Source organism: Tenrec ecaudatus, chromosome 1 (genome assembly GCF_050624435.1).
Source record: "Tenrec ecaudatus isolate mTenEca1 chromosome 1, mTenEca1.hap1, whole genome shotgun sequence".
Classification (NCBI taxonomy): domain Eukaryota; kingdom Metazoa; phylum Chordata; class Mammalia; order Afrosoricida; family Tenrecidae; genus Tenrec; species Tenrec ecaudatus.
In genome coordinates this window covers 17,191,290-17,205,756 of record NC_134530.1, presented here as the reverse complement: position 1 = coordinate 17,205,756, position 14,467 = coordinate 17,191,290, and the positions used below count along the sequence as shown (strand labels likewise).

The window sequence follows — 14,467 nt, the reverse complement described above, 5'->3', positions numbered from 1 at the left end:
ACCAAGTCCACATTTCCAAATCTTGTTCCTTCTTTGTTTCCAACTTTCGCCTTCCAATCACCAACTATCAATGCATCTTGACTGCATGTTGGATCAATTTCTGACTGGAGGTGTTGAGAGAATTCTTCAGTGTCTTCATCACTAGCTTTTGTGGTTGGTGCATAAATGTGAATGATGGTTGTATTGATTGGATTTCCTTGCAGGCAGGCAGATATTAATCCCATGGTGGACGTAGCCAGTCCTTTCTGACAATGAATGCCACACCATGCCTCTTGATTGTGTCGTTCTTGGCACAGAAAATCATGATTTCTGATTCAAAATGGCCAGTACCAGTTCATTTCAGCTAACCGATGTCTAGGGTATTGATCTTCACGCGCTCTATTTCATTTTTGGACCACTTCCAACTTTCCCAAATTCATACTTTGCACATTCCATGTCCCAATCCTTCGAAGATTTTTTTTTTTTTTGCAGCTGTTTCTCCTTACCTTGAGTCCTGCCCCATCAACACATTCTGCCGGCTGATCCTGAAGCCTGCACTCCCACAGGCTTTACCAGACTCGGGGCACCCTGGCTGAGTCCCCTCCAAGCAACCAGTTCCTCTTCCGTCACAAGGGAGCCCATCTACTGGGAGTATCTTCGGTCCGACAGGGTGCCCTCGGTATTTGGCAGTGCTCCGAAGCTCTGCGTTAGGTTTTCCACAGCTTCTTCCTCCGAAGTGGGGAGTCGAGTCCGGTACCTTCTTCATTGTCTGTTCTTAGTCTGGAAGCTCCGCTGAAACCGGTTCACTTTGGGCGAGCCTGCAGGTATTTGAAAATACCGGGGACACATAGCTTCCAGCGTCACAGCAACTTACAAGCCACCCCAGTAGGACAAACTGACAATGAGGTGACAGACGGCTGCAGAGGTTCTTTGTCCAGGAGCACTGGGGTTTCCCAACATCAGTATCTAGTGCAAATGTAGTTGCCCTGCAGGGGGCCACCGGGTTTACAGTCCCTGTCTTTGTTTTTGAAGGGTGACCTGGCTTTTCCAATTGTTAGTTTAAAAAGCGCAAGGAAGCAAGCAAGAACAAACGATTGAGCCACATAAACAGGAGCCTCGTGAAATGGCAAATGTGGGCTGGGGTCACTTGTCGCTGGGGAAACAGGAACTTCTGACTCAAGGACCTAATGTTCTGGGGCAATTCCGGAATGGAGGTCCTAAGAGAGGGCCAGCGAGTGACCTAGGGGCACACAGCAGTCTGGAGGGCGCCTGTGGTCAGGGGGTCAGGGAAGGTCCTGGGAGGTTGGGGACAGTTCTAGGAGGAAGACTGTAGGCCTTTTTTTCAAGCTGGCCCCGTTCCTAGCAAGAGTTTTAGGAGAGAGAGAGAGGACGAGAGAATGAACTCTGTGTGTGTGTGTGTGTGTGTGTGTGTGTATGTGTGTGTGTGTGTGTAAGCTGTTAAAAAAAAAACCCCAAACACCAGAAAGTACTGCCATTGAGTCAATTCTAATTCCATAAGGCCCTTTATAAGATTTATGAGGTTGAAAATCTTTACAGGAGCCAGTCTCGTGGGTTTGAAATGCAATGTAATGCTTATGGGACACCCCCCCGCCCCCCTCCCCACCACACAAGGGCTCCGGCAGCGCTGCTGCTGTACAGGGCGGAATTCAGTCACCACAAGGCAGAGCTTAAGCTTCAGGGAAATGGAAGCCACGTTTACTCCGCTGCCCGTCGGCTGGCTGTGAGCTCAGTCTAAGCATCCGCAGCTCCTGACCCCACATCACATGTGACCTGGAGGGGGTGGTTCAGGTGAGGGGGTCCTTGGTGGCCTGGCTGTGGGGCCATCCCAGCCCACCCTTCCCAGGGTCCTTCCTGCCTGCCAGGGCCGCCCCCCCCCGTGCCCCCCCTGTTGACTCAGGCGGGGTGGGGTTGGGGGAACCAGCAAGGGCACTTTCGCTTCCTGGTGCTGACCCAGCCCCTCGGCTGGCACGACCAGCATCCTTCCTTTCTTCCTTGCAAATCACAAGTTTCTGGGCACTCGGTTGGCCACCGCCTCCCCACCCCCACCCGCTGGCCAGCAGTGGGCATTCCAGGTAGAGAGGGAGGTTGAGGCAGAGAGAGAGAGAGAGAGAGAGAAGGTCTGTGCAAACACACTTCTGCTTGAAATATCTTTACTGACTCAATGGCAGTGTTTGGCTTTTTTTCCCCCCTGCCCTAGTGGCTCAGTGGGTTAAGCACATCCGGCCGCTAAACCAAAGATCACCAATTCTCCTCAGCAGTCACTCGGTGGGTGAAAGAGGTGGCCCTGTGCCTCTGTGAATACTGACAGGCTGGGGAGGCCTCGCAGCGGGTGAGTTCTGCCCTGCCCCTTACTTCCTGTGAGTCAGAGGGGACCTCTCTGTTTTTGTTTTGAGGTTCTCCAAGGGGCTGAGTGAGGAGCATAAAAGGAAATAGCTAACCCTTTGGATTGCCTGGGCTCCGGGGCGCCTCCTGGTGGTCTCTGGAGGGACCACAGCGCCAATTCTCCAGGGGTTAAAGGATCATTTTCCAAAAGAGGGTGAGCAGCCCCGAGTTTCTCAAAGGCGACCCGCGTTTGGACATCTCATTGAACTTCTGAGGGATCCCGAGGGGATATTCCAAAACAAAACACCAAAACAAACCCACTGCCACGGAGTTGTTTCCAAACTGCCCCTTTGAGACTACACCTCTTTATTGGTACAGCACCCCATCTTTCTCCCGCGGAGCAGCCGGTGGTGGCTTTGACCTTCAGACCTTGCAGTTAGCAGCCCAACATGTAACCATTATGCCACCAGGGCTCCTTCTGGGGGATGTTACCCACAGGCAAGTCAATAGAGATTGGAAAAGCAGATACTTTTATAAAAGCTGGAATACTGAAGAACACATGCAAATGGGACACGTTTATTTTTGGGGGGCGGTGGGGTACAATAGACCTTCTGCTCTGGGACAGACCTTGTGAGATCAGCAGATGAGAATGATTTGTATTACCCTCAGTTACCTACTGTGTTAGTCCAGGTAGATTAGAGAAGAAATCCATAGAACTCATATGTATAAGAGAGTTTGATATGAAGGGTAATTGGACATTAAGAAAGTATCTCAACCCAGTCCAGTCCAACCCATAAGTCCGAATATTAGCCCATATGCCTTCATACCGATCTATCGAGTCCTCTTCAGACTCACCAAAGACACGCAGTGACACTGAATGACAGTCACAGGCCAGTGGGTAGAAAGTCTTTGGATCCAGTGGTGGGGTAAGCACCTCCACTCTGGCAGGAGTCTCCCCATGGCTTCTCGGGCTTCAGAGGTCTGGTGGCATCAGGGTAGGTCCACGTGGCTTCCCTACCTCAGGGCACTAGCTTGGTTCCATGTGTTTTGTCAGCTGCAATGTCTCCCAGGGAGTCAGCAGAGAGAGAGGTCTCCCGCAGAGTTCCCAGAGTGCCCACACAGAGACCTCATTGGCTATGACCAGATTGACAGACTAGACCCCACCCCTTCACTCTTAATCCTCTCAAGTCCCCAATTGATAGCAGATTATGTAACTGACACGCCTACAATTTATTTATTTACCTATTTATTTATTGTTCACACCTACAATTTAAAGTTTGGAAAAACTGTTCACTGGGAGAACCCAGGTAGCCCAGCTGGGTGTGTGGTTGGGAGAGGCAGCACAAACTCCACCCCCCCCCTCCCACACACACACCGGTGTCCTCCCAGCCGGGGGTGGTATGGAGGTGTTGGGGGTGGTGGGGAAGCAGCAGACCCTCCATCCCTTCAGCACACCAAGGTCTTGAGAAAGGGAGCAGCTACCTTGGTGAAGCCAGTTTTTCTTTCTAGGTCTGGGAGCCGCAGGTGGGATCAGGACAAAGCCAAGCAGAGACCAGGTCAAGCGGCCGTGAGCACTAACGTGGAGGTGATCTGTCAGTCCGGCACTTCAGAGGGAACAGGAAAGGACAGAGAGTGGGCATCTGACAGGAGCCCTGGAGCTTAGGACGTTGGGGAAAGAAATGGGGGTGGGGGTGGGGGTAGGCCACAGCGAAGGCCCAGAGGTGGGGAGACCCAGAAGCCGGGATGAGAAGGGGCAGCCCTTGGGGAGGATGGTTATTTTTTTTAATGGGGAGTGGATGGTTATTATATTCAGCATGCTGGACCGCGATGGTTCCTCTCGCGGTGCTCCCTCAGGAGAAGGACCGGCTTTCTACTGCTGCAGAGAGTTAGTCTGGGAAACTCACAGGGCCGTTCTGCATTGCCCCATGGGGTCACTCTTGAGTCTGCACTGACTCGATGGCACTCAGTTTGGGTGTTTTTGAGTGGAGAGTGAGGGTGGGAGCCGGTCAGAGGAAACCAGCCTCTAACAACCTTGGGGTCCGTAGGCGCAGCTATACGGCGATAATATAGATAATACAGAAAGATCATAGTAAAGTCCTAGATCAGAGAGAAGATAAAATAAAGGAGTCAGACACATTTTATGGCAGCCTGTTCATCTCAGCCCCTCTTGGTGGGCCATGTGGAGGTGGGAGATGAGAGGGGCTGGGGGAGGATAGGTATATTTTTGTTTGTTTGTTTTTAATCATTTTATTGGGGGATCATACAACTCTTATCACAATCCATACATATATCAATTGTGTAAAGCACTTCTGTACATTCATTGCCCTCATCATTCTCAAAACATTTGCTCTCCACTTAAGCCCTTGGCATCGGCTCCTCATTTTTCCCCTCCCTCCCTGCTCCACCCCCCTCATGAACCCTTGATAATTTATAAATTGCTATTTTGTCATATCTTACACGGTCTGACATCTCCCTGTACCCACTTTTCTGTTGTCTGCCTCCCAGGGAGGAGGTTATATGTAGGTCCTTGGAATCAGTTCCCCCTTTCTACCCACCCTCGAGAATACATGTATTTCTAACCGAGGCTTATATAGACTTAGGGGGCATGCAAGCCCTGCTGATTACAGGTAACCACGTACGGGAGTAACAGGAAGGGATTGTAACAATGGCGATACAAGCAACGGGAGGGAGTCGATCTAGGGGTGCACATGCAATAGGAAGGAGGGGGGCTAGGGGTGCACGTGTGACAAGGTGGGCAGATCCTTGGTTCAAGGTGGCAGTAACCTTGATCCTCCTTGAGCTGGCTGGACTTTGTCTCTGGGCTCTCCTTCAGGGAAACAATCACAATCAGGACTCCTTAACAGTAGGGTGTGAGTCCCATCCAAGGAGGGACAGGCTGATGTCCTCAGAAAGAATACTTCTAAGAGGCTGACTACACAATGGCTAGCCAGCAGGCCATATCCTGGGGAGAAATCTTTATGTGTCCCCACAGAGGCCCAGGCATGGCCCGGGGGTCATCAACATTTCCAAGGGAGGAGAGGGAGCTGAAAGCAACCCCCACAAGGGCAGCCTGTGGGGGAGGAGAAAACCTGGGAGATGGGGTGCAGGTGAGGCACCTGTGACCGTGGGCTCAGATTCTTAGTGTCCTTACACCCAATGGAATGAGCCCACAGCATCAGGGAGGAATCCAATCTCAGGATCATGGGTGAGGTGTAACTCATTGATGCGGCTACTGGCCCTCCACCTAGCTGGGGCTGGACCCTGGAGCCACACGATGTTCTTTTGGAACAATTGGTCCTTCCAGGAGACCTGCCCAAAGTGAGGGAGCAGGTCTCACTGTCCTCGCTTCCCAGGAGAATTCTCATATTTCTCCCAAGACGGATTTATCCGCTCTTTTGGCCGTTAAAGGTACATCCATCCATCAAACATTCTGGGCCTGCGCAGCGGTTCGAATGCGTCCATTCTCCAGCCGTCCTTCCCCATACCGAACTCTCACATGCATGTGAAGCAACTGCAAAAGATCACCGCTTGGGTCAGAGGCACTGCAGTCATCCAAGTGATGTCTTTGCTTTTTGAGCACTGCAGAGAGCCTTTGGCAGCCGACGCTCCTAATGATGATGTCGTTTTTTTTTCTTGCCCGCCGCTTCCCTGGGTGTTGATTGCTGATCCCAGCCGAGCGAGATCGCTGACAACTTGAATTTCCTCCCCATTTATCATGCTGCTTATTGGCCCAGTGGTAAGGCTTTTCGGTTGTAAGTGGAGCCGGGTGTGTGAGAAGCTTCCAGAATTTGGGTGGAGTGCTTAGATCGCAACAAAGTGCCAAGAATATTCAGTGACTGGGTTTTGCTTTTTCTTCTGGGGGTGGGTAGAGGGACTATAACCTTCTGGACATGGTTTTTCCTTTCTGCCACACTTTGTCCACCAAGCTAGGTTACCTCTGGGGTGGCTATGAGGTTGCCCGAGTACACGGTGCTGTGAGGGACTCAGCCAGGCTCCCGCAGGGTCTGCAGGCAGCTCTCTTACCCTGGTGGAGACCAGGGCAGCCGAGATTCCCACTCTAGGCTCTTGTTACCTCCCCATGTAGCCCCTGGATTTCCTGCCTGTGGGGGGGGGGGGGAAGGGAATTTCTTAATGTGCCTTTTCTATCCATGTCTCTGGATAGGGCATCTGATAATTTCTTTTTTTTTTTTTTTTTGATAATTTCTTAATATGGTTCTTCTTGTCCATGTTTCTGGATAGAAGAGCCATAGTAAGAACTTTCACAGGGGAGGGAAGGAAAAGAGGAGGAGCTAATGCCAAAGGCTCAAGTAGAAAGAAAGTGTATTGAAAAGGACGATGGCTACCTATGTACAGATGCGCTTGATGCAATGGATGGATGCATGGTGATAAGAGCTGTAAGAGCCCCCAATGAAATGATGTAATTTAAGAAATTTCACTTCACCATAGGCAGGCTCTTTTATCTATGCCTCTAAGCAGCTCTGGTGGTGTCTTGATTATGCTTTGGGCTGCTAATGGCGAGGTCCCATGTTCGAAACCACCAGCTGCTCTGAGGGCAAAAGATGAGGCTTTCTACTCCTGTAAAGACCTAGTCTCGGGAACCCACAGGGGCAGTTCTACCTGCCCTGTAGACCTGTGATAAGTGTGCTCCTTGTCTCTGCAATCCCTACGGAATGCTGGGGTGACAATGTGCCAATGAGGTGGGTGTCAACGAATAGCAGAAGGTGGTCAGTTTCCATAAGTACTCCCCCTGGGTATCAGGATGAGCTGTCCTTGAAGCAGGAGCAGAGAGAAAGGCCAGGACACCCAGCAGAGCACATGCCAGATCTGTCTGAAGTGGCAGAGGCTGAGACAGAGATGGAGGTATGGAAACCATGGGATGGAAGAGAAATGATTGGGGCCATGTTGAGACTTTGGGACCGAATGACAGAGCCACAGGTGGACTCCTGGCCCAAGGAGGCAGGGGCCCAGGACCACGGGGCTGATAGGCTGAGGACCAGACACTTGATTGATGGCTAAGGAGAGTTGTTGTGGACCAAGGACTGTATCCTGACTGCGGAGGTGTCCTGCCGCATGCTAACCTGTTCACAGGCCACCTCCACGCTGTATACTGTGGTGCCTTAGGGCGGAAGCCTGTTGGGAAGGTGGGTGGCTGCCATAATGTGCACCTACTCTTACAGGGTGCCAGCTACTGGGCCTGTGTGCACATAGCTGGACCAGTGCAGACCTGCCAGAAACCAGTGAGGATGAAACCTCATTGTTCACCCCCTGCCCCGTCTTTACCCTTTTTTGTTTTTGTCTGAGTAAAAAGCCCCTTTCACTGTCCTCTGCTTCAGCCACACCAGCCTCCCTCCCTTCTATCCTACCCTCCGTTCTGACCCCAGGGTCTTTGCCGATGCCCAGGATGGTCTTGCCTGGGAATCTGCTCAGTAGCTCAACTTGTTTTCCATCTCTGCTGGTCCCAGAAGCCTTCCTTGGCCACCCAAGTCCCTTCCCTTTCTCCCCCTCCATCAGTTCATCACAGTGTGGATTCCTACACGGGTTAGGTGTTGGACTACTAACCCAAAGGTCTTTGGTTCAAGGCTACCTGTCACTCTGAGGGAGAATGATGAGGTTGTCTGCTCGCGTCTTTAGTATCGGAAATCCTGTATGAGGTTTGCTACAATCTCACTGCCATTGAGTCAATACTGGGAAAGGGTAGAACTGCCCGTGGGTTTCCGAGACTGAACTCTTTATGGGAGCAGAAAGCTTCATTTTTCTCCCATGGAGTGGCTGGTGGTTTTGAACTACCGTCCATGTGGATCACAGGTTGGCATGTAACCACTATGCCACTAGGCAACTAAGGGTCGCTATGTCAGAATCTTCAATGGCTCTGTGTTTCGCCTTCCTCAACTAGAACATCTGTTCTCGGTGTGCCAGTCGGCACAGAGTGGGTGCACAATCAAAGTTCATTGCCTAGGGCAGAAACTGCTGCTGAGAAAGGCAGCTCTGGTCGGCTGAACCTCTCTCTGCTGGAGGGTAGGAAGCAGCCTCTTTAGCTGGAAGCCTGGGGACCTGGTGGCTGTTACTGGGTGACACCATGCTGGTGCCCTGAGAGGTACTAGTGGTGTCTGGATATAGGGGTCTGAGGCCAGGTGTGACTAGTCCCCTCAGTCTCATGCCCAGGCAGAGGTCACCAGACGCTTTAAAAAAATCATTTTATTGGGGGCTCCTATATATCTTATCACTAATTCCATCCATTGTGTCAAGCACATTTGTTGTCATCATCATTCTCAAGACATTTTCTTTGTACCTGAGCTCTTGGTCTCAGCTCATTTTCCTACTCTCCCCTGCCCCCTTCCCTCATGAACCCTGATTAATATATAAATTATTTTGTCATGTCTTACACTGTCCGACGTCACCCTTCACCCTTTTCTGTTGTCCATCCCCCAGCGAGAGGGTTATATGCAGATCCTTATGGTTCCCCTTTCTACCTCACCCTCCCTCCATCCTCCTGGTTTAGCCACTCTTACCATTGGTCGTGAGGGGTTCATCTGTCCTGGATTCCCTATTTACATTGTACATCCTCATGATAGTGGGGGAAGGGGGAAGCATTGAGGAATTAGAGGAAAGTTGTGTTTCGTTGCTACACTGCACCGACTGGCTCGTCTCCGCCCCCCACCAACCCGTGATCCTTCTGTAAGGGGATGTCCAATTGCCTATAGATGGGTTTTTTGGGTCTCCACTCCGCACTTGCCCTCATTCACAATATTTTTTGTTCTTTGATGCCTGATACCTGACCCCATTGACACCTCGTGGTCACACAGGCTGCTGTGCTTCTTCCATGTGGGCTTTGTTATTTCTCAGCTAGATGGCTGCTTGTTTACCTTCAAGCCTTTAAGACCCCAGACGCTGTATCTTCTGATGGCTGGGAACCATCAGCTTTCTTCACATTTGCTTATGTAGCCGCTTTGTCTTCAGCGATCATGTTGGCAAGGTGAGCATCAATGGAATGCCAGTTTAATAGAACAAAGTGTTCTTGTATTAAGGGAGTACTTGAGTGGAGGCACAATGTCCATGTGCTGCCTTAATACTAAACCTATATACACATAGATCTATTTTCCCATCATATTTACATATGTACATGCCTATATTTAGACCTCTATAAATGCCCTTTGCCTCCTAGTTCTTTCTTGTATTTCCTTTTACTTTCCTCTTGTTCCACTATCATGCTCAGCCTTCATTTGGGTTTCAGTAATTCCTCTTGGTTACATTGCCCTTGATCATGCCCTACCAGGCCTTACACCCACCTCACGACCAATTTTGGATCACCTGTTGTTCCCTGTCCCGGGTTTGCTAACACCACTTCCCTTCCCTTGCCTCCCCCTTCTCCCATGTTCCCCCAGAACCCTCATCAGTTATTTTCTCCTCCAGATTGTTTATCCCACCAATCTTATCTAGATAGACCTGCAGAGATAATAATATGCATAAAAACAAGACAGAGCAAAACAAAGCAACAAAACGAAGGAAAGCCTGTTGTCAAACCCTCCCCTGCTTGTTTCTTTGTTGCCCAGTTTGAAAATGTCCAGTTGCCAATGTTACAAAACCGAGGAGTGACTTATTCCCAAAGCTCTTAAACTTCGATCTTGAGCACGGGCTAGAGGGTGGCTGCAGACATGGATGCTGGGGAGCTCACTACTGGGGCAAGGCCCAGGTCTGAGGGAGTTGTTGGGGGCTTGAATGTGGAACCACTCTCCCTGCATCCCCAAACCAAATTCAATGCCATCAGTTCTGACTCATGGCAACCCTACAGGGCAGGAGGGTAGAACTGCCGCCGCTGAGGGTTTCAGAGACAGCAAACTCTTTATGGGAGTAGAAAGCCTCATCTTTCTCTTGTAGAATGGCAGGCAGCTTCAAACTGCTGATTTCTCAATTAGCAGCTCTGGCAGTTACAACATCTTTTGTCAATTTGAGACTATGAAGAGTGAAGGGGTAGTTTAGCCTGTCAATCTGGTCACAGCTTGATGACCTCATTTGGAGGTAAACAACTTGCTGGAAGTGGGACACCCTCCCTGGGAGGCATTCCTGTTGACAAGACACATGGAGGCCCCCGCCAGCGCTGAGATGCCTTCCCTGCCATTGGATCCAGACTTTCCACCCAGTGGCCTGTGATCTTTCTGCATTTGGCATCATTGCCTGTGTTGCGTGAGTCTGAAGAGGAATTCACAGATTAGTATCAAACACATGGGCTAATATTGGACTTAAGGACTTGATCTGGATTGGGATGTTTCCCAATATACAATTTCTCTTTGATAAAGCTCTTTCTTATACACATTATGAGTGTCTCTGGATTTGTTTCTCTAGTAAACCTGGACTAACACAGCAGCTCAACTTGTAACCAGCCGGGCTCCTCCTGACACCAGTAGCTCTCAGGGCAATAGCTTGCTGTCACCTAGTAATGCAGCCACCAGGTCCCCTGGCTGCAACCTGGTTACCAGATGAAGAAGAGCCTACTCCCACCCCTCAGCTGAGAGGGTCATCAGGCCAGAGCTTCCAGCAGATTCTTGAAGCATGCCTGGCCAGTCAGACCCCAGCACCGACTTCAGAGATGAGGAGCCTAGGATGGACTGAGAGAGACTATTGGACTGGTGGGTCAGAAGCTCCAGTTCAGAGTGGTGGTGGTAGACCTCGGGAGCCCTGGGGCAGTGTGCACAGCTCCAGGAAGTGTGCCAGCAGCAGCAGCAGCAGCGCTGACTCCCATTTTTCATGTCCCTGCTTTGCTGAGGTGGCACCAGGCGGTTTGTGGGATCATGCTGAGGTGTCAGCAATCCCTACCAGAGCAGCAGCATCCCTGGTGACGCCTGGCTGGTCTCTGGCCCTGAGCAGTGGCTGAGTGTCCTGCTGTCCGTGGTGGGTGACTAGATGGGCAAGGCAGGTCACCAAGATGACTACTCTCCCCACAGTGCCTGCCTTCCAGGCTGGAGGCCTCTCTCCGGCTCTGATCATGTAGACTGGGCTGTGGTGGCAGCAGGGGCAGAGGTGGCTGGGTGAGTCTCTGGTAGCAACTGCTGGGCTCACCCCGTGTCATGCCAGTGTTGGCCTGGGGTGACAGTGGCCCTGGTGCCAGCCTCCTCACAGAACCATGGTGACATCAAGGTAGACAACAAAGCCTGTTTTATTGCTTGGGGTGAAAGCAGCAGAGATGGGGCCTGGGGACAGAGGTGGCAAAAGCACTTGCCTTGGTGTCCCTGGGTTCTGGGCCTCGGCACCTGGACCTGCTGGCCATTGGCTTGTAGGCTGGGCCCTCACTGAAGTCAAGTGCCCTCAATCCTGGGAGCCGGGTCTCTCCTCCTCCTCACAGTGGCCCGGGGGACTGCCTGGAGACTGGTCTTGGACACGGGGTGTGACACTGGGCTCCACAGTGGGGGGAGGCCTTTAGGAGGTCTTCTTGGCAGAGGCTACCCCCTTCTTTCTGGGGGCCTTCAGCAGTGCCAGCTTCTTGGGCAGACTGCTGTTGGCCTTCATCATGACGTCATGTTCGATCTTTTTCCGGATGCCAACCTCCAGGTCCTGAGGGGGCAATCAGATTGGGGCCTCAGACAGAGGTGAGCCAGGGGCAGGGCGGTGCTACACAGGGTTGGGTTAAAAACCATGGCCAAGTCTCTGGGCCCTTACCCCAAGCCCCCCCTCAGCCTTGAACCTCAGCTTCGATACCCCTATGCACCCCCAGCCTACAGATGCATGGTGGGGATTTATGCACTTACCCGTGGTCCCCAAACCATGGGAGTAGGGGGGACCTTGGAACCCAGCCCCTAGCCTCAGCAGGGATCATGCAACACCCTGTGTTCCTGGGGGCCCTGATTTACAGTGGCGAGGGGTGCAGCTCGGCAAGTAAAGGCATGGAGACTGGAACCCACACGCATTTGGTGCCCAAATTGGTCCCAGTATTGTCCGTACCCTGCCCCAGGTCTACTGACTAACCCTTGCCTAGGGGTTGCAGCTAACCCTTGCCTAGGGGTTGGGGACATGAATAATCCCTGCCCTGGGGGAGCTGACATCTTGGGAGGGCATCAAGTAAATGTGTGCCCGAGCATGGCATACGGCCACAGGGCCAGGAAACAAAGTCTGGGGGCAGATGTTGGAGTCCGACTTGAGTCTAAAGGTGCGAGCAGGTGGCTCCCTCAGAACCCAGGCAGCGCAAACAGTTGGGGTTGCAAGTTCTGCTGTGGAAACATGCCCAAGAAGCACTTAGGGGGCCAGCATGGCTGGAGCAGAGGGAGGGAAGCGGGCAGAGGTGGGGGTGGCTTGCAGGACGTTGATCTTGATCTTACTGATGTGGGCGCCATGAGGGGTTCTGAGAGGAGGAGGGGGGGCCTGCCCACAGCATGGATCCAGGTTAGCTTAGCAGTTAGGGCCTGATAGTGTGGGGCTGTGAGCCTCAAGGTAACTGGGGAGAGGGTGGGCTTTGTTTTCGTCTACAGGCAAAAAGATGGGGCTGATCAGATGTGGGAGAAAGAGTGGGGGATCCAGGAAGATAAGAGCGCCTGAAAGGATGGGGGTACTGTGTTGGGGGGTGGGATGGGAGCCCTTGCGGGAGAGCTCGGTGGGTTGCTGAGGTCTGAATTCCTGATCAGAGGTCTGTGTAACATGCAGCACAATTGGATCCTGCAGATCTGACCCCATGGAAACCACCTATCTGCACCGGACAAGCTCTGCCTTCCCACTCCCCAACCATCCCACCCCCCTCACCCCGAAACTTGTTACCATGACAACACCAACTCATACTGACCCTGTAGGGCAGGGTAGACTTATGGGGAGTGGCGGCGGGGCTCCCAAGTCTGTAACTCTTTAATGGGACTTGAAAACCTCATCTTTTTCCCTCGGAGCAGCTGGTGGTTTCGAACTGCTGGCCTGGCGGTTAGCAGTCCAACGCGGAACCATTACTCGACCAGGGCTCCTCTTGTTAGGAAGCATCGAATCTTTACAACCCCGGGGGGCTGGGCTAGCACTGGAGGGTGGGCGGGGCTGAGGCTCACGTGCAGTCGGTCTCCCCAAAAACAGGGGTTGCCACTTCTCCCCAGCCCGACCAGGTCGGAGGAGGAGACCGGCAGAAGCACCCAGGGGTTCCTGCGTGCCGATCGCGCGCGGCGCGCCCCGCTCACCTTCTTGAGCTTTCGCTGCTGCACCACGCGCGCCTTCTTGGGGGCGATGACCCGGCCTGCGGAGACACGCGCCCGCGTTACGCCGGGAGCCCCGGGCTGTCACGCCCCCGGCCCCCGCGCCCCCCCTCGGGCGCCAGCCCGCTCCTCACCGCCCTTCCTCGGGCCCCGGATCCGCTCCGAGGCGGCTGCCGACGCCGCTGCCTTGCTCTTGGCCGACTTGTGCGCCTGGAACTTGCGCTGACCCTGCGCCATGGCCCCGTGTGCACCGGCGGGGGCGGGGCCAAGCACGCCGCCGGAAGCCGCAAGGCACGACGGGATACAGGCTAGCCCGCGGGCTCAAAGGCTTATGGGGAAGAGCGTGGCATGAAATTAAAGGGCCAGAAGCCGAAGTGTGGCCAACCACACCGTCGGATCCATTCCGATTACAGCGCCCCCTGGGGCAAACAACTGCCCCACGGACTTTTCTAGGTTGTCAGCTTCACGCAGGTGGACTAGCATGTCTTTCTCCCGCTAGCGGCGGATGGGTTCCAAACATCAATAGGGGCGCATGTCAATCAAAGCCAGCATTTTATAAACTGTCCCAATGAAAGGTAGTAACGGCAAGTTAACATTTACTAGGCGCTGTGGAATACGTGTAAAGCCTGCGAATTGTGTCTGCTCCACAGGAGAATGAGGCTGTGCCCACATTTACAGCCTCGGAGACCCTGGATCGGGTGACTCGAAGTCAAAATTAACCCGATGGCAGCGGGATGGGCGGTTGGCTGGCACAAACCGTCTTTATGTCATCTACAGCCAGATGAGAGCCAGGCAATAACCTCTAAGCAAAATTAAAGAGGGTGCTAAGTCACAATAATTAAGTGGAAACTATATCTCAATATTTAAATCGGCAAAAATACGGCGTCCTGGTAAATAAAATTTTCTTGGAACCAGGGCCTGAGGGCGAGGTGAGGCCAAGGCAGGACTGACAGACATTGAGTCAATTCTGGCTCATAGAAACCCGGCAGGCC

General features: G+C 52.6%; 1 protein-coding gene across 1 annotated transcript; it reads right to left on the bottom strand.

Moving 5' to 3' along the window:
- Window positions 1–4,605: 4,605 nt before the first annotated feature.
- On the bottom strand, window positions 4,606–13,765 carry C1H19orf53 (chromosome 1 C19orf53 homolog). Its single transcript, XM_075548018.1, has 3 exons — window positions 13,610–13,765; window positions 13,461–13,516; window positions 4,606–11,868 (listed from the first exon to the last, which is right to left on the bottom strand). Exons 1-3 carry the CDS (start codon window positions 13,710–13,712, stop codon window positions 11,734–11,736), a joined length of 294 nt encoding a protein of 97 aa, XP_075404133.1. The 5' UTR covers window positions 13,713–13,765; the 3' UTR covers window positions 4,606–11,733.
- Between the last annotated feature and the right edge of the window lie 702 nt (window positions 13,766–14,467).

Excerpts from the sequence above, each read along its gene's own strand:
- C1H19orf53 (XM_075548018.1), bottom strand. The coding sequence starts at position 13,712 with ATGGCGCAGGGTCAGCGCAAGTTCCAGGCGCACAAGTCGGCCAAGAGC. Across the intron at positions 13,517-13,609 it reads CCGGGGCCCGAGGAAGGGCG|GCCGGGTCATCGCCCCCAAG; the intron begins GTGAGGAGCGGG and ends GTGTCTCCGCAG. Across the intron at positions 11,869-13,460 it reads AGCAGCGAAAGCTCAAGAAG|GACCTGGAGGTTGGCATCCG; the intron begins GTGAGCGGGGCG and ends TTGCCCCCTCAG.